This window comes from Pleurodeles waltl, chromosome 4_2, assembly GCF_031143425.1.
Source record: "Pleurodeles waltl isolate 20211129_DDA chromosome 4_2, aPleWal1.hap1.20221129, whole genome shotgun sequence".
NCBI classification, from domain to species: domain Eukaryota; kingdom Metazoa; phylum Chordata; class Amphibia; order Caudata; family Salamandridae; genus Pleurodeles; species Pleurodeles waltl.
Genome location: NC_090443.1, coordinates 876,779,419 through 876,803,747, shown reverse-complemented (window position 1 = coordinate 876,803,747; position 24,329 = coordinate 876,779,419). Strand labels below are relative to the sequence as shown.

At 42.2% G+C, this 24,329-nt stretch overlaps 1 protein-coding gene across 1 annotated transcript in view; it reads left to right on the top strand.

The window, feature by feature from the left end:
* Positions 1-24,329, top strand: part of PODN (podocan) — a 403,282-nt gene that overhangs the window by 163,250 nt on the left and 215,703 nt on the right. Inside the window, exon 3 of the mRNA XM_069232653.1 lies at positions 15,369-15,462. Coding sequence (XP_069088754.1) covers positions 15,369-15,462 — 94 coding nt within the window. The remainder of the gene's footprint in view (positions 1-15,368; positions 15,463-24,329) is intronic.

The following is a 24,329-nucleotide window of genomic DNA, read 5'->3' as shown; positions in this document are numbered from 1 at the left end:
CTAAGGTGGAACGGACTCTGATTACAACGCCTGCAGGTCACGGAAGCCCCTACCACTCCAGGAAGCCTTCTGGATTCTAGGAATGCATAGGTGGTTTCTGGCTGAGGCAGACCGGAGCTTGGCGTTGGGGGTATACCAAAGTAGCTGGTCTTTTAAAGGGTGAGGGTCTGAAGATAAGTGGGGTTTATGGGCAATGCACAGAGGTTTTAAAGCCACTCTTCTTTTGAGTGGAAGCCACTGGAGATTTGCTCTGATCAAAGAGACCGAGTCTGATTTCTTAAGATTCAGCAATAGGCAGATAGTAGTGTTTTGAAGTCTCTGTATTTTATTTAACATCCTTCCCTATGCCCCTACATACAGGGCATTGCAGTAATCTAGTTTAGTATGAATCCAAAAGGAGTCTAATTCTGACTGTGGAGGAAGATATGAGTTGATTGGCCTGGCCCAACAAATGAGAGCTGAGGATTAAAAACAATCCCCAAATTCTGCACCTTCCCACAGGAGAAGGCAGAGGGCCAAGGGAAGATGGCCACTAGGTAGAATTCCAAAAGGAAGTATCTCTGCCAAATAAAAGCATCTCAGTTTTGTCTGAAATAAGTTTCAGACAATGAGAGCTCATCCAGGTAACTATCGCTGACATACAGTTCTTAAAACAACGGGCCACCTCCTCAACATCATTGAAGATGGGGACCACGATTTGGGTATCATCAGCATATGAAGTGGCTATAAAGCCAAACAACCTAATTAGGTTAAGCAGGTGGGTCAGATAGACATCAAATAGGGTAGGACACTGGGAGGATCCCTGTGGCACTCCACTGGGAAGACAGAAGCTGTTAGAAGTAAATCTCCCCAAAGAAACTGTCCGTATCCTATCTTCGAGAAAGGACCCTAGCAGACTCTAGGTGGCATACCGAATGCTAATCTCTTTGAGCCTGCCTTTTAAGATGGGATGATGTACAATATGAAAGGCCATGGACAGGTCTAGAAGGACCACTGCAGCCTTGCCGCCATTGTACAGAATGCTGCAAGCTTCTTCTGTTACAGCTAAGAGGGCGGATTCCTAGAGTTAGAACGTGGGCAATGATGTCCGCCATCTTGTGAAATATCTTCACAGGGCAGGAATCACATTGAGACCCAGATTTGAAAATGCACAGAAGTTCAGCTGTTCTAGCTGGAGTTAACGACAGAAACTCAGAAAAGCAGTAGACAGAGGGTATTGCAGCATCTTGAGACTCCCTGGTATCCTTGCGGTTATTTAGCTTAAAAAAGACTGCTTCAACTTTCCTTCTAAAAAACTTAGCCAGACTGTCACAGCACTCTTGAATGATGAGCGAAGACTGATCCTCAGGAAGTGATGAGGGTACCCGCACTGTATTAAATAATTCACGAGGTAAATTAAGGGCAGACTGGATTTTATCAGTGAAGTACTTAGACTTTTCAGGTTCAATATCTGTTTCTTATATTTGCGTTTCTAATCAGGGACATAGTTAATCCACCAGATACTTTCTTGCCCACGAAATTTCCTTTTTGTTTCTTTAAGCACGAGGTGAACCCAGGGATGTCACGTCATTTACAACTAGACTTGGGCTTTGCTTCAGGAACCAGCTTACTAATAGATTTCATAATCCATTGTGAGAAATTAGCTGTTAATATATTGATGTCACCTGAAAGGACTGGTTGCGAGTCTTCCAGGTTGTCTCCCACATCTTTCATATTTAGTTTACTTCAAACTCCAAAGTGGGTACAGGTGTAAATATTGGACCCTCCGACAGACCCAACTTTTCAATACACATTTGGACCTGTGGAAGACTCAGAAGAAAGACTGCTGTGTTGCTGTGCTGCAAGAAGGACTGCTACTCTGCTGTCTCTGATAGTCTTCTGCCCTGTTGCCCTGCTGCGTGAGAGGGACTGGACCTCCATTGTTAACCCAGGTCCACCAGAGTGAGGTCAAGGGCTAATTGGCTGGTCTCCTGATCAAAGCCTCAGGGACAGAAAAGGCTCCAATCACCTTGACCCCAATATTTGGACTCTCTCTTTTGTCGGTCATTCTCCAAAGTGGTGCTACCCAATCCTGGACCCTTAGAAATGGGACTGAGGGTGCCCTGTCAGCTTAGCTGTTGTCCAGGCAGAACCAACACAGAGTAATGCATTGCCTCATAACCTTGCATCAGAACCGTTGCTGCATGGCACATGCCTGACGTATCCCCAATGCAGGACCTTGCTGCTCCTTGGCACCACACCTGAGCAAAGTATCCATGATGCAGGACAAGTCTATGTAACACACCCTCAATGTAGGACCCCACATCACACCCCTACTGCTCCTCTGACCCACCGATGCATGATGTAACCTCGAGGTAAGGCATGGGATCGCAGCTCCTCAGATCACTAATGTGTGACACATGTTCGACACAGGACTTTGCAATGCTCCAAAACCAGGATTCAAGGTACTTTGTTCAAAAGGCTAAACTTGGTCCCTGTATTCAGACCGCATCATGGTCAGCCCACATCGTGGTCAGCCTGAATTTGTGACTTTGTCCCGGTCTGGCACGACCAGATTACCACAGTTGGGTCTTTGTGCTTTTAAGCACTATTTTTACATAAATCTTTTAAATTAAACATCTCCGCTTCTGCTGGGTAGATTTTTGTTGTTTGGTGTCAAATAATTTATGAAAATGTTTTCCTCAGTTGGTGTGGGAATTTTCTTGAGTTGTGTTTTTACTTTATTACTGTTTGTCTGCTGCATAAATATTTTACACATTGCCTCTAAGTTAAGCCTGGCTGCTTTTATGCCAAACTACCTGAGAATCAAGCAGAAGTTATTTTAGGTTTACAAGTGTTCCACCTTCACAAGAATTGTGGTGGCTGCATTAGTAGGGTTCCAACCTCCTCAACCTGTAACCCAGTTTCATACAATTGCCATTGGTATTTTGGATGACATTTTCAAAGATGCAAGTTTCCCTTCAATGTTCATGATCGACAACAGTACTCAGTTAACCTCAAAAGAAACGAGGAATATCTTAGTCTGGGGTGGGAGACAACACTATTGCACTGAGTTGTACAATCCCCAAGCTGACGTAATCGAGGAGAGGGCAACAACCAACCGGAGTGAGGGTTTTAGTGATGGAACTGAATGCAGGAAACATAGGTTTTGGAGAGTGTCAGTTTCTTACAGGATTATATTTGTGAGTGCACAACTGGTCTCTGGATACCTAGTTTTCGGATACTCTTCATTGTCCATGATATCAGTTTTATTTGTTTTTAGATTACATTGTTTATTTGTATTACAAAGGGAAGATCATATGTGATAACTTTAAGGAACAGATAGAATCATGCACACCTCCAAATGGAATGTTAATAGTTCAATGTGGTTGCTTGAGGGTGGAAGTTTCATGGCTTGTCAGTTAACAGCTGACTAGCCAGGGATGATCATTCTCAGGTTGTGTCCAGTCATAAACCCTTTAAATTACTAATATGTGTGCACACAGACAGCTACACCACTGGAATTTACAGGCAATCAATATCACCATCTCTTTCTTCCATGCACACTCACACTGCCTTACACCCACCACAGAGACGCAAAAACACAATCACTTGCTTTCTAGGCCCCACTCCAGTTTGTTCTAGGCAGCTGGAGAATACTTTGGCACTACTGGCTCCAAACCTAGAAGAGAGCACAGGGGTGCAACAAGAGTAGCACAGATGTAGAGTTACAGGCAGGGCCCATGATAGGGAGGGTCTAACTCAATGTGCCACACTGTTAGGACACCAGTCACAAGATTATTCCCCCAGGCTCTTTAAACTCTACAGGAAGGAGTGAAACTATGGCCATCTTCTGTTACTCTCAGTTTTCTGGACTCTCAGCCTTTGTCTTTATGTATTTCTCCTAATCAGGCTTGGGGTAAGGGATGTTTAGTATAAATGAAGGCTGGGGCTCAGCTAGGGAAAGAAAAAACAGAATCATACATACATATACATGCATACATGGGCCCTTGGTCAGCAGTATTTATCTGTTAGTCTGTTACATTGGCAACTTCTCAATTGATAATGTTTTGCAAAAAACGTGCCAAAACAAAAAAAGCATCTTCAAAGCCAAAACGCTGGCAGCCTTTGCCAGACCGATTGACTTTGCCAACGCTTATTAGGAATGATAACTGATCAATTCTTTTAATTGGTCCTCAAGTCCCAGACATGTTGCTCGGCTATGAATAACAAGTTTTAATTTCAGTTATTTTGGACCAGTGGAGTAGAGGCTTTTTTATTTACATTTTGCCTCCCTTCTGTGACTGACATGTTTTACTTTCTGTTCCCTATAGTAATTGTTGTAGATGCCATTGATTAATAAGTAGTTTGTTTTGTTTGTTTTATTTGGTTTTATAATTAAATCGATATGCATTCAGTTAATCACCGTAACTATATGCAACAATATGAAATAATAAATAGACAATGTCATTGGGGCAAATGTTTGCTAACATTTGAAAGTAAAATCTAACAACATACAGTATACCCTACTACATTGTAAATTGCCTTTGTCTTCTTGGCTCATTCACCTAAAATACATTCTTTTATTTTACGTACACTAATGTGTACTTAAAGTAAAAGAATGTATTTTAAATTAATGGGCCAAGAAGTCACAGGGAATTTGTAGTTGGGTGTTTTCTAAACCTAAGTCCTTTCCTTTTCGGTCCAAAATGATTGCCATATTTTGAAAATGAGTTTGTCAATGGGTCTGTCTTCTCTGTCTACTAATCCTGTCAGATTGCACACCACAAATTAAGACTTGCGATAACATGTACCAGAAAATGCCAATAACATTCTGCATTTAGGGACTTTTAGTTTTGCTTACAAGACTGGACGTCCCGGAAGAAAAATCAAAAAAATCTAAGTGATATTGCCCATGAGGAACTGGCTCGTTTTTTTTACTAGGTTGTGTGCCCTGGTCAAGCAGCAACCACAATTCTTGTCAGGATAAGGCACAAGCAAACCCCAAAATAACCTGGGCTTACCCTCTGGTAGCTTGGCACAGAGCAGTCAGGCTTAAATTGAAGGCAATTTGTAAAGTATTTGTGCAACACTTTAAAGAGTAAAACAGTGAAAACACCGCACAAAAGGATCCCACATCAGGTTAGGAAAATAGAAATTAATGTAATAAATATATCAGGACCGAAACAACAAAAATTCAATAAGTAGAATTTGAGTTAATCTTTAAAGAATAATCAGTAAAACAGCGCTCAGAAGTAAGAAGCCGGATGGGGATACATTAAAAAGTTCAAGCCAATGCGATGGAGCGCAGGCCGGCTACAGAAATGCAGTTAGGCCGCAGAATGCAAAGTACCATAAATCAGGGTTGTGGAGCATTGCGTGGGTCCTAAACAAAGATGTGTTGCACAGCCAGGGTGATGAATCTGTTCTGAGATGCGGGAGGACGCTTTGACCCTAAGAATCCTGTTGACACGGCTTGTGACGCAAAGAGCAGTGTCGAGGATCCATGGTGCAGTTGAGACAATGCATTGGTTCCTATCCATGCAATGGTGGCGATGGGGAAAATGTCGCACAGTGGTGGTTCCCAAGGCGATGCACCACTCCCAAAGTCCGGCTATGTGAGTCTGTTGCCTCAGTTCCAAATCATGCATTATCAGTAATGCGTCAGTTCTGCTCCACACAACAGTGGCGATGCATCAATTCTGGTCCTGCAGCAAATGATGTGTCGGTAACATGTTTGTATGTGAGGTCACAGACACAGTCAGGTAAAACAAAAATGAATGTATAAAAAGCAAGAAGGCCAATCGGGGAGAATGTCTTCTAATTGATATTAGATATAGGATGGTAGTGTACACCAAATCACTGTATGGCACTGCACAAACACAAGTCCTACCCTCACTGCTGATAACCAATGTGAGAAATTGGGTTATTGGTTGACTGGGGTTTGAGCTCTGGTCAAGCAGCAAGCGCAATTCTTGTCAGGGTAAGGCATGAGGAAACCCCAAATATACCTGTGCTCACCCTTGTGAAGCTTGGCACAGAGCAGTCTGACTTCATTTGAAGGCAGTGTGTAAAGTATTTGTGCAAGACTTCAAACAGTAAAACAGTGAAAACACCACAAAAAAGGATCCTACACCATGTTAGAAAAATAGAACTTAATGTAATAAATAAAACAAGACAAAAACAACAAACATCCAATAGGTAGAGCTTGAGTTATGATTTTTTTAAAGAATAAACTATAAAACAGTGCTTAGAAGCAAGAGGCACAAACTGGGGATATCTGTTTGCATCGAACCGGAGGGTCAAAGTCAAAAGCTCAAGCTGGCTTTGATGGAGTGTGGGCTCGCCACAGGGACCCAGTCAGGCCAGCTGAACTGAATACCCTAAATTCTAGTTACAGAGCATTGAGACGGTCTTAAAGAAACATGTGTCACACAGCTGGGGCAATGCGTAGGTTCAGAGCTGCAGCGAGGCTGCGGTGCGAGATCCTGATGCGTCGACGTTGAGCATCCTGTGGATGGGGCTTGTGATGCAAAGACAGGTATCAATGCTGTGTGGCACAGTTGAGACAGTGTGTTGGTTCTGATCCACACAGTAGCGTCGATGCAGAGGTTTAGTATCGTTGTCGAGGGTGTTGCAGCAAGGATTTGAGAGAAGCTTTTGCAGGAGAAAGTGCAGCGAGAAGGTGATATGCCAGGCCCAAGATGCAGTGCTGCGTTTGTAGTGGTGATGCACCAGTTCTCCTCCATCCAACAACGGCAATGCTTTTGTTCTGCTCCCAAAGCACAGGATTTGTTGGTTCCACTGAAGTAAGCACCTTAGGCTCACTTCCATGAGGTCCAGGGCAGAGGTGGCATGACTGATCAGGGCAGACTCACAGATGGCAGAGTCCAGGTGCAGAAGCAGGGTGGTTATAACTCTTTTATGTCCCTATGACTTCAGATTAGGAGGCCAGCCAACAGCCCTTGGAGTCACTCTGGGTTCTGGGTTGGAGAGATTCAAGTCCAGTCCTTCCCACTCCCAGTCAAGTGGGCAGCAGGCAGGAGGTCAGGTCAGCACAGCAAGGCAGGAGTCCAACAGAGGGGCAGTCCTTCAGCAGCACAGCAGTCATTCTTCATGGCAGAGTATCAAATGGGTCCAGAAGTGTACTGAAGTGGTGGTGTCAGAGGTCCAGTGCCTATACCCAGTTGCGCCTTTGAATTGGGGAAGACTTCAAAGACATGCTTTGAAGTGTACATAGCCCCTGCTCTTCCTGCCCTGGCTCCAGACTCCCTATAGGGTTTATACAGTCCTTTGTATACAGACAGGACACTGCCTATTTAGGTGTAAGTGAGACTATGCCCAGCTCCTCCCTCCCATTCTACCCAACTCACACCTGAGCTTTCAATGTGTATGGCTGTCTAGAAAGAATACACAAAGCACAGCACCTCACCCAAGGCATGTGAGCAGGGCCCGGCAGCAGTCACCAAATGTCTGACGTAAGAAAATGTCAACTTTCTAAAAGTGGTGTTTTCAGAATTGCAATTTAAAATCGGACTTTACCATAAGTTGTGATTTTAAATTGTGATTCCAGAAACACCAAACTTGGAAAATCTATCTCTTCCCAATTGGAAGTTATACTTATAAAAGGTTATAAGGCAACTCCAAAGTTATCCTATAGGAGAGATATGCTTTGCAGTATTTAAAAAACTAATTGAAGAGTTTTTCACTACCAGGACATGTAAAACTTAAAAGTACATGCCTGATATTTTAAATACACTGCACCCTCCCTTGAGGATGCCTACATCCTTCATTAGGTGTGACTTATATGCATTAAAAAGAAGGTTTGGGCCTGGCAAAAGGGTTAATTAGCCAGATTGACATTTCAATTCAAAACTGCACACACAGGCTCTACAATGACAGACCTGAGTCATGGTTAAAGGGCTACTTAAGTGGGTGGCACAATCAGTGCTGCAGGCACACTAGTAGAATTAAAGCTACACTCCCTGTGCACACTAGTGCACTGTACTAGGGATGTATAGGTAGATTAGATATGCCATTTGAGTATATGCCAATCTACTCATGCTTTAGGTAAAGAGCACACACACTTTAGCACTGGTTAGCAGGGGTAAAGTTCACAGAATCCTAAGGCCGGTAAAACACAAAGTCAGCAAAAACAGGAGATATGAAGAAGAAAAGTTAGCGAAAACCACGCCAAGGATGCCAGGTCTAACATGTGCAAAATAGAAAGGAGGGCTTCAGGTGTCACACGCATAAAATGGAGCCACTTGGCAGCTGTGCTTAAAACATTACAATGTGCTCTAGTCTATTTCTAAAACTTTGCTTCACATGACACATAAAATGTAACCTCAACACATTTTGGGGGTGTTTTCTCTTTCACTTGCATCACTTATAAAAAAAACAAGCCTTCATAATGCTAATCAGTTCGGCTTTTGTATATTGAAAAGATTTATTCCAAGCATCACTAACATACATCATGTTATACAGCGTAGTACACTCTGTCGGGTATGCCCTCTTCTGCCTGCTCTTTAGCTAAAGCACATAGGTTATTGCAGAGTTCTTGTACCCTGAACTTTTGTTTTGAGAGGTCCTTATCCTCCATCAGGCGTATTTATCTGTGGTACTAATGTGGACTGACTCAACAAACAATTCTGTACTTGTTTTCAGAAACTTGGTTGCTGCAGAGTGCCACATTTGTTGACTAAGTGCATAAGAGCCTTAATTTGTTACTCAATTTTGTTTGTGTGGACTACACCTCTGTTTTACACTGCACTAGAAAAGCAACTAGATTATATAGATTACACCGTACAATATTGCACTTGTGCAATTTTTACTTCTCACCTAAGTTGTAAACCTTTGCTAAATTACAGTGGGCTTAGAGGCCACTGATTGCTTACCATTGGTTGGTTCAATTGTCGCTCTCATTTGCCTGCTTCTTGTTTATCAGCTTCTAAAGGGGTTCCTTTCTCTTTGTGTGTTTGTCCCTCCCCTGGAGCATGGATGCTTTACTGTGTCCTTCCATTGCTCGCCTTTTCAGGTGTTACATTTTTCTTTCTTTTTAAGCACTGCATGAAAGTGCATGATTTCCAGTTGTCTCCCTTTTATACTTTTCCTCCCTCGTTGTTCCTCCCCAAAAACCCTCTGGCCCACCCTCTCTTGTCGGTGCATTGCCCCAACCCTTCCCGCTCTCCTACATTGTGCATTTGCTTCCCACAGCCCCTCCTGCCTACCCTCCGCTGTCCGTGCGATTCCCACAGCCTCTCCCTCCGACCATCCATTGTCAATGTGCTTGTTGGTTTGCTTGCCACCCACCTCCCTTGCCAACCACCTTCTATTGTCCATGTGCTTGCCCAAGGCCCTCCTGCCCACGCTCCATTGTCTGTGTGCTTGCTCCAGCCCCTGACACTCACCTTCCATTGCTCCTAGGTTTTCCCCAACCCTTCCCGCCCACCCTCCATTGTCCATGTTCTCCACCATCTACTTTTGTCTGTTCTCTATTCACCCATTACCTTCTCTCTCACCCCCACCCACTCCTCAATTTGGTTTTTCTAGCAAATGGAGGAGTGGGTAAGGGATAAGTCAACACAGATGGAAGGAGGGAGGAAGCCAAGGACGTAGGTGTGGGAGAGGACAGGTGAGAATGGATAGGGCAGCACGTGACTAAAAATAGCAATAAAAAAGTACTATTATGTGATTTTGCACGCACTGCATTTTCGCATGATTATGAAATTCCAGTAATTGCCACATAATCCTTCATCTGCTGCATAATTTGCTGATAAAAAAGATTCTAGCTCAAGAGTATCAAATGTTTGTAAAAATGTGGTAACACGTGTTGCTACTCAGTAGAAGCCCCTTCGCAAAGGTAGATCTTTCTGTTGCTTGTTGCTATCTTTGTGTGCTCGACTGGTACTAATGAGGTAAAACCTTTGTCCTGACACTGTTAACAAGTGCAACAAGCATTTGCAATGCAATGGGTCTCGCATTTGTTCAACATAGAGCTATTAGCGTTGTAAAGTCCTAACCGGACTTTTCTTGCCACATAAATTGAAAATGAAAAGTACTACAGTTTTACATAAGCGAGCTGATTTAAAGCGCCATGCCATGAGCTTGAGCGTGAAGGAGCACACAAAAAAAACCAGATGTTCGCTCGTAGTCAAAGGTATCGGTAGCTATGCAATTATTTATGTGACAGGATTGATTTCATGCAAAGCGCTTGACTACTGCTGAGTGAGATCACACTGCAAAGGAAATAAAAATAAAAAGCAGTCCAGAAGCAATGAGGAAAACATGGAGCCTCGTATGTTTTCAGTAGTTTACTGGTGCTCTCGAGGAGGGCTAAACACCCGAAAAGGCATGACGTACGCATGCCTTTCACTAATGAAATCAAGCGAATTTTAAAAGGCAAGCCCAAAAACCAACAAAACTGATGGGTGTGACATGGGCGTGGTTAAAAGCCCACAGAGAGATTACAACAGGGGCCAGAGCGCTTGTGCCCTCGACCCTAAAACTTCAATAGCCTTCCAGGCCCATGAACTTGTGTGTTTGCCAGGTGGTAGTAAAGTGGAGCGACGGGAAGACTTAACGAAAGGAGGAGCAGGGTGGAGAGCAGACAGAGGAGGAGCAGGGTGGAGAGCAGACCGAACCCCCTTTAGGAAAGGAAAAGCTGGTGGATGAGAAGGCAGAGTTGAATCATGTGCTGAAAGGGGAGTATAGAAGAGACAGCGAGCATCTAATGAAAGAAGGAGAAGGAGGAGAAGAGAAGATGCAGTCTGTAATGAAAGAAGATACAGGGAAAGAGAAGAGGGACAGAAATGTAAATAGAATAAGAGCATAGAGAGAAAAGGAGAAAAAAAGGAGAGAACTGGATCTTGTGATGAAAGGAGGAGCAGGTGGAGAACAGACAAGACATGGAGCCAGTTAGGAAAAGACAAATAGAGAAAGCGTGACGTCAGCCTAGGAGCCTGTAATGAAAGGAGGATCTGGGGAGAGAACAGACCCATGGATCCCCCTTGATGAAAGTAAAAGCTGGTGGATGAGAGGGAAGGCTGGACTCATGTGATGAAAGGGGAGGATGGGAGAGGCAGGAAGCACGTGATGAAATAAGGAGAAGAAGAGTTATAGGGAGTCTGTAATGAAAAAAGATGCAGCACAGGCAGTTGTGATGGAAATAAAAGCATGAAGAAAATATTTGTGTAAAGGATCTTATGATGAAAGTCAGATCAGGTGGAGGGAGCCTGTTGAGAAAAGACAAGCAGGGTAAGTAGGGATCAGACAGAGAGTCTGTAATAAAAGGAGTGGCAAAGGGGAGTTGAAAAGGAGGGCCAGGGATGAAAAGTGGAGGAGCAATAGGGGGCCGGTAACAAAAGAAGGAAGGCCAAGGGAGAGAGGAAGTGATAACCAGGGAGAATATAATGAAAGTGGGGAAAGAAGGGAGAGGATGAGGCATTTGTTGAGTGTGCTGATTTGTTTCGGGAGAATACACAAAATCAATTACATTTCATGGACATCTGGAGTGAGTCAGTATCTAGGAAATTGCTCACCACTCTCACAATATCGTATGTACTATGTGATATGCTGTTTTCCTATGGGGCGCCATGATATGTTATATTTTACTGCGTTACTTTAGTTTCTATAACACAATAATTTGTGCTGTCTGTTTTATGGTATGTGGTGTGCTTTGTCTAGTCTTATGCTGTGTTTCGTTGTGTTGTATCACCTATATATATATATATACATAGTGCTTTCTAGACTGTGGTGCAGTGTTGTTCCTGTTGGGCTACTCTGTGTGGCATGCCGTCTTACGTTGTCTTGTTTTGTGCCACATTGTTTAATATAATGTGTTATGGTGTATAGTGATGCTAGGAATTTGTTGCTTCACACAGTTATGCCTTGTTCGCGAGTGCTGTGTTATTGGGGATTGCTGCATATGAAGAGAGCCCAAACTGAGGATGTTCCACAAACATAAAAGCAGGACTACACTCCTAACTCGACCGAGGGTCACAGAATGACTCGATTAACTGCACTGTCTAATGAAGAAAACACATACAACGTGTAACTAACAGGAATTAAATGCAAATATTTCAAACAATCTTCTATGCTAAATAAAAATATATTTTGCTTGTGGCTGTTGACAAATACTGCGCAGGAACAAATAAAGTCTTGCCTCTACACTAAAAAGCTCCAAGAATGTAGAATACAGTACTCCATGCTCTACCTGGCCCGGCTATGATTCACCATGCAATGCAAACTTAGGACCATAAGGAAGGCATTTGAGTTTTGAATAAACACCTAGGTTTGGACAGACTAAGCCACCTGTAGTTAGGGGTGATGCTGCGACTAATTTTAGGGATGTGGAATGATGGGTTCGGGACAGATCAGTCACTACAGCAGACCTAGTGATGAGATCACCCCGTGGTAACTCGCTGATACTGACGTCAGTCAGTGCCTCATAGTTGAACTTATCTGTGAACTGTGAATTACGATTTGTCTATAACTGTCCTTACGTATTTAGATGTTTGAACTCTGCCCCACCTGGCTAATTACCTCTGTTCTTCATTTGGAATACTTCTTTGTAATTCTTTAGTTGATAAGAGGTTGGTTTTATGGGATTTCATGTGGGTTTAGGACCCAGTGCAGGAGGGGGAAGGGACGGTAGGAGTTGAACAGTCACTGCAAAATCTAGTATGAAATTTGGGTGAAGGCTTTAAACCTACTCGTATGCAATCCCACTGTGCACTGGTGCCAAAAACACATCAGGGCTTCAATTGCAAAAATAAAACTTAATTCTTATTGCTTATACCCAAAACTCAATTTATTTTTGTTTGCAGAAACATCTGAGTATTGTAGAGTTGCTTGTGTTTGCACTGTAAGGAGTGTTTTCAATTTATTTGTACGACATATATCTCAAATAATTCTGAATTCACTAAATACATCCATATTAAATCAATTTATTCCACAGTACCCCAGACCTCCAATGCATTTTGGTGACAGTGCCCTTCATCACGGAGAAAAGCTATTAAAGAAAATATGATAATTAATTACAAATATAAGCATTTCTGGGAACAAAGCTAAGGAAAGGCCAAAATTAGCTGAACTGAGTGAGCTAAGTAAACCACAATGGCAGTGTTTGTAGTCAGTGAAAAAGACACTAAAACGATACTTAAACCAAAAAGGCTGTGAATTGCTTTGACCCTAACACTGTGAGCAAAAATAAACATAAAAAGTACTAAGAAAGTAAAGCCAGCTCCTACCACCATAATCCAAAGTATTATGAAAATATTAACTTAAAGTTCTCTCTGGGAATTGCAAGGCCCCCACTCACATTAGTAGGACCAGGCATATAGAACATCATTAACTAGCCGATGCCGTTAAAAGAATCAGCGTTTTATAGTTGAGAGGTGTGAATAAACATAGATCAACTTGAAAACGCATGACTTGAAGTTAGGCAAAACCATATTAGGTTATGGATTATTAATGGAAGAATATCTCTATGAATATTACTGAACAATAAGCGTAAGAATGGGAAACGTTAAGACATTCCACTTCTTGTGATTGCATCTGTTTAGAGTTAAATGCAAAATGTGGCTAATGTGACTCCATAGGTCACTGAGAATCGATACATTTCAGGAGCTGCTTAAACAGACAGAACGTGGGCAATGGCGTTCTATTAATAGCGGCTATGCGCTCATTCCTCTAAAGAGTCGATTAAGAAAACCTGTTCACCACGGGCTTGGCAACAGTGTCACTCAATGAGAAAATGTCAACGTAGCCTTGGCAACGTACATAACAAATGTGCTCTGCCGTTTCACAGGAAGAAAGGGCCTTGAACGAGTGGTGAGAGCAGGGAGAAGACAGTGTGAGAAGTAGTGACGGTGAAATAAAACCCTGCGTTGCGATGGCCCGACTCTGAAGTGCCAGCTTCAAGAGTGGATTGTAATTACACGAGGGCTGCAGTGTTCAAGAGGGTCTAGCTAGCGCAAGATATCAAACCAGAGCCCGTATGAACGCCACCCCATAAAGTACAAACGACATATGCCCACTTTCAGTAAACAAGCTAAATTACTTTGAAACCATGCGAGAAAATAAAATCAAGTTCTGTTCCCAACATAAAATAGAAATGGGGGTCATCTTTCCTCGCAAACACGCATCGAGTGGGCATTGTACCTTTCATTAGTATGGAGTCAATAAATACAACATAAGACATGTGTATTTCAACGTCTTATAGAACACTCCTGGCGAGCACAGCAGCACATGACGGCAGAGGCGCAACAGCTCCCACCTCCCTTCCTCAACACCAACCACCGGTCCCAAACAGCATTGAACCGCTTCTCACAATGGGTGGAAACTTCAGAAAACAAGCATTTGAAATGCAATAGTCTTGTGTTTGCTCGAGTTAGAGCTCATAGCGTTGTAAATTACTGACTGGACTTTTATTGCCACACAGACTGAAAATAACAAGAGGAAGAGAGCGAGGGTGAGCTGGCCCTGGAAAAGCCCCCCTCTGCTGTTGGTTTATGTTTACAGAGGGAGCTGGTGGGGAGGAGTATCTGAACAAGCACCCACACTGTTTAGGTGAAACAGGCAAATGCCAAAAAAGGTCCCTTACAGAAGAGATGAACAGGACATAGTGTAATTACACAGTACTTTGTGCTGCTCCCAAAGTGAAAAAAGGCAGGACAAAGAGGAAGAACTGACCACTAGCAAGCAAGGATTTTTGAAGAACACTGCAACTAACCAATGTAAACGCTGGAACTCACTCTATAGTATACTTAAAAGTATACAGCAGGCTGAACGCTAACCCTCGACCTAAAAATGACAAAATAGTGAAGTAATGCTATCATAAAATATGTCACATTACGCCACACATTTTCCTTTCCTTGGCAAATAATTTAGCCAACCGTGCCACATATGTTGGTCCTTGTCTGCCACCTGATTTCAGTTGCCATGCTTTTAACCCAGATAGCCCACTGAGGTTGTCAATAAATTATCTTTTCTCTTTCAGCAGAACATTATATTGGATTATGCACTCTGTCAGAGCTCGCTCTTTCATACCTCTCTCGTGAAATCATAATCCCCCCGGCTCTTGAATCAGAGTGCCTTTTTAGCACAGCCGTGTTACTCAGCCTGTCTAAGTGATTTTTAATCGTGCTGTTGTCAAGTGCAGTTTACCTTGGCTTTAAGCATAGCTCCTTTAGCATTATCATGACAAATTATGTACTTTAAATGTTCTCACCCTGCAACATGGAGCCTCGTTGAATAAACAAGAAACCTTTCCATTTGGGGCAAAAATCACATTGCTGTTGCTTGATTACACATAGGACGTAAAACAGACCTAAGTGTTTACATCACTGTTTCCGTCCCCGCTGACAGGCTTTGCTGTTCTCTTGCAGAATAACCAAATTGAGTATATCCCTGCGGAGGAGCTGGCCAGATTGTACCGCCTCGAAACACTCAACCTGCAGAATAATCGCCTGTCTTCAAGGGGTAAGCAGCGCAAACGAATGTCCACTTGTGAATAAAGATGGTGTTTAATTTTAAGAACAATTCAAAAGCACGAAGGAGGTGCAGAGGATTGTAATCAATAAGTACATGTAAGAAAGTGTATTACGTTGCTTATTCACAGTAATAATTTTTTGAGCCCCCCTAGCAACCCAGCTCTGCAGTTTAGTGCACCCTGTAAATGCTGTGTTTAATAAAGTCTGTTGCATATAGGTAGGTCAAACCTGTTGATACGTACTAGCGGAAAATGCACAGAAAATACCAAGACAAGTGGATTTTGGTGCAGACAGCACAAACAGCTATCTGCATGGCCCATATCGAAGGGCTTAACTAATATTATTGCATCTGATAAATACAGAATCCCAGTGCATCAGATACTGCCAGGTGCGATAAATAGTGTGCTTCCCACTGAGAGCACTTGTAATCAAGGAATTACAGTAACATAGCTAGTGTGATACACATTGGGGGAAGGAACACTAGGCTGGTATCAGTACTCTCTCTGTGGCCTGACTGTCTCACTCGCACGCATTTCTAGCAATGTAGAAGTGGTCCGAAATACAGCCTTTGCTCGTTGCTCGGAGGGGTTCTTAAGAGGACATCGTTAGCGCTATACAAAACTCCTACGTAAGTACGTCAGTAAAGTGCTGCGACTACGAAATGCTTTTGTACTAGTGCTAATTGAAGTATGATTTGAATCATTTTAATACTAGGCTCATATTTTGTTCCTCTCTATCATTATCAGTCTCAGACCACATTTACAAAACTCACATGTTATTCGGCATAGTCAATGCGACCCTAACAAATAGCTACGTATATTTTATTCCTTTATACTTTTTCGAGAACTTTAAAGACCTGCCCATGGGTTAATGCTGGTCCACATTCAGGGATGTGTTGGTGAAACTGGGAGAAACTCTGATGCACAAATAACGTCATCTGAAGCTGCAAGCTGACATTTGCCATTCACTAAGCATCAATCGACAAATCGTCACTCATACAGGTTATGGTTTGCTTACATGTCACATTACACTAATGTGCTGGGAGTTTGTGCATTCGAGGGTAGACTAGTGGATATTCACAAACTTTTGGCAGGTGCATTCCTACCCTAGATGGAGTTGGACATTTACTCCTGTCAAGAGCAGGAGTGAGTGATTATACAAGATGAGAGGTGGCAAAGGAACCCAGCCACATTTTATGGAGTACAGGAGAAAGCACTTCTCCAAGTGGTAAAAAGTTAGTGGAAGAAAATCAAGGCAAGTGTTACGCAGTCACAATTTTTGGGCTCATCCTTGTTGCTTGGTTCTGGACTCGTAATACTTTGGCCAGTGGTTTCTTCAGGAGGTCTGTACAAATTACCTTGTAATAGTTCAGGTGGGCTATTGCCACAGATCTCTTCATCTCTTCCCATTGGGCCATGTGGAGAAAAGGTAAAATAATTATTAGCACGGAGAGCTAGAAGTAGATATATTTGACCACATATCATACTTGTGGCCTGGAAGATATGTCAGAGTTGGGTACGATTTTTTCACCTTTTTAATCGATGTTAGGATCAGTTTCAGAGTACCTGATGTGCTGAAAAAGAGAAAGATTCCCTTTGCGTTCCAGTTTTGGAGACATATAGACTGAGATAATTTCCTTTTAATAAAGGCCTAGGCACCAAAACCATCTTTTAAGCGTATGTAAATCTGAGAGTTGTTAGTCTGCATTTAGAATTAGATGTTCTGCAGTTTAATCATCTAGGCTGACGGGCACTTAAGAAGAAGACTGAATAACTGCGGAGCACCACCTGTGCTCAGGAAAGGCTACCCTTAAAAAAGTCCCACTTCAACGAGTCCACGTTGTTAATAAAGAATAAACCACTCCCTGTCCTTCAAGGGCAAGTTTTAAAGTGTAAAGGGAATGGACATATTAAAATATGCGTACATTTTACTGCAAGGCGTGTGTACGTACAGGGTTGTGTTCCGCTCTGGGCAGTGTTGTACATGCAAGAAGGTATAGTGACCTGCCTCCCTCTTAATGTCCTCAGCCTATTATTGCATCCTCCTCCAACCAGCCCAGCTCGCCACATATCACTCTTCAGTATACAACCAGAGGTGGAGGTGGGAACTCAGTGCAGTGCATGGTGTTGCAGATGACAGACATAAAGAATCTTATGGGGCCTTTACTATCTTTCTGTTGACATATTAAATGGCACAGTTGTATCAAGGACCATCATGATTAAAACTAACAATTAAAAGTCCTTGAAATTTTCCCAATTTGGTTGTTGTCATCTTCACTATAGCACCCTCAAGTGCATGTATTTTATATATTCGACTGAGGACAGGGACTTTGTGGTTTCATTGGTAAACATATTAATGAAGTAGCGCCCCTTGTTAGAAAACCTCACCTTGAAAAATAGTTTTGGGTTCTTTAAATATAAATACAAATACGTATATACACAACGCCAAAAGGCAAGTGGCTTGTAAATGTCACCAGAACCCAACAATGGCAATATAGCACCATGTTATTTATACATGTTATCCATTATGTATTTTTTATGTTACATGTTTATTTGAGGGCATTTAGCTTGAAAAATCTGTTTTCTTCAAAGTGCAGCTAACAATTGGCAATGATCGGAATTAGAAAGTTTGGTCTTTGTTTACATATCATAAATACATTGTTAAATAAACACTGGGCAATAGTGAGGCTGCAGTATTTAGTGTATAGTTATGGATGTACTCCATCTGGTGTAATACATTGCAATATTTGCAGATTTCACCAAAATTGATTCTATCTCCGATGGATAAAAATCGTATTGATTGAGAATATGCTGCATAATTAGCATTTTTTTGCCTCATACTTTAGATAACCTTGATGCATACTTTGGGTCTCCATGCCACATAATCCTAGTAACCATGACAATGTTAAAGTTCTGCAGGGTGATTTGGGGTTTGACATTATGAAGATGAGGGGCGTATTACACAGACAACTGTGAAATATATCCTGTATGTCATAATTCCTTGTGAAATACAGGTTTTTATACCATGGCTTTTTGTGCAATAAAAGCAATAAAATGTGAAATAATACTCAGGGCAGAATTTACTAACATGTTACACTAGGTTTACATCACAAAAGTGATGCAAATGAGCGCAGAGTGTTTTTTGGGGATTTACTTTACAATACAAAGCTTTATTTGGATTGGAAAGCAGCCCTAAATTAATATAGCTTTAGAGCCCGCCGTAGCAAGGGAGAGGCCCTTTAATGGCTGGCAGAGCCCCACTACGGTGGGTTCTAAGGCTATTAGAACATTCTGCCACTCGGGGGCAGAATGTTCTATTAAATAAAACAAATTCCTCACGAAGCCCGAGGGGATTAAAATCTCCTCGCGCTCCTTGAGGCTTTGCTCACAGCTGTTGCTCGGACTTTTACCAGTGAGTAAAAGCCCGGAGCACTCCATTGTCTGCGATGGAGATCAGAACATTCCAATGTTCTAACATAGCCTGAGAACCCGCCATAGCGGGCTCTACCGGCTATTAAAGGCCCGATCCCGCGTTAAATGCCCGAGCCGAAGGCGAGGGCATTTAACAAGGGAAAGGGCCTTTAATAGCCGGTAGAGCCCTCTACGGCGGGTTCTAAGGCTATTAGAACATTCTGCCACTCAGGGCAGAATGTTCTATTAAAAAAAACAAATTGCTCTTGGAGCCCGAGGGGATTAAAATCCCCTCGGGCTCCGTGAGGCTTTGTTCACAGCTGTTGCTGTGAACAAAGCGAACATTGGAATGTTGGCACTGCGGGCTTTTACCGGCCAGTAAAAGCCCGCAGCACTCCATTGTTTTCAATGGAGCTGCCAACATTCGAATGTTCTAATGTAAAGTATTTCTAGAGCTGCTTTGCATCAGGGGCTACTTCCATGGGTGATAAATTGGTGTTCCCAAGCAACCACCCTTGATTTTTTATGCAAAGCCTAGCTACTAATAATCGTAGACAGTGTTTTCTGCCAAAACAATAACGCCTCCTGAGGTTAGTGTTAAAAATTAGAATAAGGAGACATAGGGCCTGATTACAACTTTGGAGGACGGTGGTAATCCGTCCCAAATGTGACGGATATACCACCTACCGTATTACAAGTCTATTATATCCTATGGAACTCGTAATACGGTGGGCAGGATATCCATCACATTTGGGACGGATTAACACCGTCCTCCAATGTTGTAATCAGGCCCATATTTTTATTTTTCCAGACTTTTCCGACTTTTCGTGTGTTCCAATGTACAACACATATTGAATGGGAAAAATATTAAAGTTTGGCTAGGCACAGCATTTTGTATTGCAAGTGTCCCCTTTCAGTACAAAATCTATGCAAAACGTGATGAAAATACCATGCAAGAGTGTGCGTGTGGCGCAATGCAGGCTTAAAGAGTGACTCTGCAGGGAGTGGAGAAATAGCACCATATTGTTGTGGATATGGCACTACCCTGCTCCCTCAAGCAACACAGGGCAGCAACTTTGCTTGCTGTGCTGCATTGCATGACATTTTTGTAAATCTGCTCCTCAGAGCATTGGCAGTTTTCCAAAAAAACGAATGCAACACATTTTAAATGAGTAATAGGGCAGTTCATTTCTTTTTGATAATTTTTAGGCCTGGATGGAATTCCTATTACGCTGGCATAATTGGAAGTATTTTGGTTATTCTGCGTTACTTTTGGATATGGAATTACTGATAACGCTTTTTCGGCCACTTGCATAATTAAGAGTACTTTGGGGCAATAAGAATCATACCACAACAGACCATTTGGCGATCTCTAGTTACTGCTTGTGTTGCTCTTCATGTTCTGTTGCATTTAGCACTATTTTCTTAGTGCAAAATGCATCTTTGTGTCTGTTTTGGACGCAAGGCGGCATTTCACCCTATGAAACTATTGTTAAATACTGGGAGAAAGCTGGGGGAAAATACTACCCCAAGTGCACATTTAGCAAGCTTGAGTGACTGCGTGCACTCGATATTCATTTTCTGTAGCATTTAGTGCTATTTCTTCCAGCAAAACCCATCCTTGCATCCATTTTGGACATGAGAGGGCATTTTTGTTTTAAGAAAATAGCACCAAATACAGAATTACTCTTCTTGCGTAATTCCTTGGATACTGCATAGAATTACACGTTACGCCACCCCTAATAACTAAGCGCCCTTTTGTGAACTTCTGATGCTTTGAAATGCACTACCACTTGCCAATATTTTATCAAGTGGCTCACTGGAAAAGAACCTCCAAGTCGACTTTATATTTGGTTCAATGTTTACCAGCGATGCACACCTAAATGTTCTTTAAATATGATAGTGCTACTTGGGCCCATATTTATACTTTTTTGCACCACATTTGAGTAATTTGTTGATGCAAAAGAGGTGGAAACTTACTGCAAATGTGGCGCAAAAAGGTATAAATATGGGCCTTGGTTTTAAAAAAAAAAGCTGAGTGGCTTAGAAAAAACGTACAGGCTCACGTGTATTGGTTTCAGACAAGTCCCACTAAAAAGGTCTGACAAGACTAATGAGTGGCCCAACCCCTCAAGGAATGGATTAGTTCAGATGGCTCAAGTAATGTTTTTCCGTGTAAATTTGTGATAGCCGTGGGCTTGGAGTTTAAGGTGACTCCCAAAAAAAGGAGAGCAGGTAAAGAAAACAAGCATTTACAATGCAATAGGTCTCGCATCTACTTCAGTTGGAGCTATTGGCATTGTAAATGTATAACTGGACTTCTTTTGCCACATTCATTGGTCAACCCTAACACATATTTTGATCCTTTCTGCCACATAATTCCAGTAGCTTTGCATATAACTAAAGGGCCCTTAGGCCCCTCTTGTGCACCCTGCTTGTCATATAATCTATTTTCACATTATTGGGAAATATGAAGTTCACATCCCCCCCCATCTTACGGATCAAGCTACGCCCCTGCTTGTTCCCTGCTGCTGCCAGTAGTGTATCTGTGGAAAAGACGCTTGCACTGCTCTGATACATTTTCTATGTGTGAGGGAAACTTGCACTCTTGCTACTTGTGCAGTACCTGGTCTATACATAAGGATATCTTGCTCTGTAGCTGTCTGGGATGTACCTGATATATGGAAGACTGAAGCTTGTACTGCTTCTGCTCTGTTGTACCAACATTATATCTGTCGGTCACAAGCTAACACTACTGCTTTTGTGCTATGTAAAATGCAGCGAGATTGCGCTGTGTGGAAAATAAACAGATAAAGTAGTCCGGACACCAAACTGAAAACATCGAGCCTCGTATGTTTTTAGTAGTTTAACGGCGCTGTGTAGGTGGGCTGACACCTAAAAAGGCATGACTTATGCATGCCTTTCACAAATAAAAGCAAGTGTATTTTAAAAGGCAAGCCCATGAACCAATGAAAGTGACTGATGTGACAAAGGCGTGGTTTGGAGCCCAAAGAGAGACTACAGAATGGGACAGAGCGCTTTGCGCTCGCCCATAAAAAACAGTGCATCTGTGCAATACTGTGGTTTCCTGTGCTTGACACAACTGGGCCCAAACTAGACCTAAACTCCATATTGATTCCTAACACAGCCATGACGTGTTTTCACTTCTCCTCTCATCACGTGTAACAAAATGTGCATCACTACAATGCTTTGTGTTGACATAGTAGAACTCCAGATGAAGCCTTTGGCACGTTTAAGACTCTTCCTGATTGTGTTACTGTGGATTTATTTTACCTTCTATACTACACTAAATGATTTACCAAACCGTTATGGGTTAAAACGTTTGGAAGGGTCACGTCCCTTTTTGATTTGAAGCTTATTTAAAAGGTTATGCTGATATATTTGCCCTTATAAACGTGTTATTTGTTGGGTCACATTGCCTCATATGAAGTTGGGGTTATCACTGTTCGCCAGTCCTGAATAGGAGCTTTTTCTGAGATTATCTGATGATAGAACTCTCCACCGGTCCAAACGAGTGCTCAATAAATCATTGGAAATTATTTTGATAATCGCATGCACTCTTCAATCTAATGTGATGTAATCAACAAAGCTGTGGTAAGATTTTACTTTGGCTCTCGTTGTGCTTCATTGATTCCTTCTCCAACTTTACACTCATCAATAAGCAACTCCTTGGGATACCTTCACCTTATGTCACTGATTTCATTAAAACTCTGCTCTCCATTTGTACAAAGTCCCTCCAAATAAACCCTGTTATTTTAGCCCTCGTATTAGTTTTCCTGCTTTCTTACATCTTATTGTATGAAATCATCATTTATTCCATTAAATCCATCTCTCCTTTTTGATGTCCACCCAAGTCTAACTACCTCCTCCCTTTGAAAAACTCCTTTTAAAGCTGTAACGCTTCACATATTATGGTTGGGAATTAATCCTTTTTGCATTACTTTTGTAGTGTTTTTCTGTTGCCAACTTCCTAGCCACAATCTATGTAGCAGGCTGGAAATCCTAAAAATGTTTTCTACAAAATGTTAAATATTTTTCCACATAGTACTGACTGAAACGAAACTGCGTTGTTACCATCTCTCATAAGCGCTATAAAAAAAACAAGAGGAATAAAGAACACCTAGTAGAAAGAACTGTAAAAGTGGGGGGGGTTGGTTGTGAAAAATAAAAAAGCAATGCTCGTTAGTTATTAGTTTGTTGTACACAGGCTAAAAAGACAATGTTTTTAGCTTTTGACTATAACCGTGAAAAACCAACATCGAAAGACCTAACGTAAATAGAGGTGTTTTTTTGACACAGGGCATGTGGCAAGTGGACTGCAGCAAGGGGTGTCCAGGGGTGAGTCACGAGAAACCACGTGGTTCGCTAAACTGTATATGATACGGGAGAGCAATTTCGGTCCACAGCAGATGCATTCATTACCACCACAATCTACATTAACATAAGCAGACTTTAACATTTTCACCCAATCAGTATCACAACATTCGATAAGAATATGAACAAGAAAAGTCCAGTTAGGAATTTATAATGCTAATAGCTCTAACTCGAGCATATGCGAGACCCATTGCTATTAGCTTTGGAAACTCCTAAACAGACTTTTCTTGCCACACAAATGAAAAAAAAACCGCAGTGCGATCGCACTATGTAAAGCCCAGCACGATCGTGCTGCGTTTTTTTACTTTTCATTTGTCTGGCAAGAAAAGTCCAGTTAGAAGTTTACAACGCTAATAGCTCTATCTTGAGCAAATGTGAGACCCGTTGCGCTGATCAGCGCACCTGAGGATGAAAACCATAAGCTGTAAAGCTCAACTCGCAAAAACACATGGGTTGTGTTTTGTGACCTTTTGAAAATAAGCATGAGAAACTGAATCATGTTTACACAACATAAAAAAACAGTGAGGGGAGAGCAAGCTGGCCCTGGAAAAGCCCCCCTCTGTTTTATTATGTTTGCAAAGGGAGGGGGTGGGGAGGAGGGACTGAACAAGCACCCACAGTGCTGAAGTGAAACAGGCAAATGCTAAAAAAAAGTCCCTTACAGAAGAGATAAACAGAACATAGCGTAATTACACAGTACTTTGGGCTGCTCCCAAAGTGAAAAAAGGCAGGACAAAGAGGCAGAACTGGCCACTAGCAAGCAAGGATTTTTGAAGGACACTGCAACTAACAAATGAAAACGCTGGAACTCACTCTATAGTATACTTAAAAGTATACAGCAGGCTGAACGCTAATGCTCGACCTAAAAATGAATGATGGCCCAGCTGTGGGGAGCCTGGAAAGGCATCTTGGCGGGTGAATGTGTTGAGCAGCAAAGTCCACGCCATTGGCAGTCAGTGTGACAGGTGGCCTGGCGGCATCCATGTTACCGCTGCGGTCAGCCAGCACGAGTGGCTGCCCCAGTGCTTCCATTCTACTCGGAGGAGTAGTT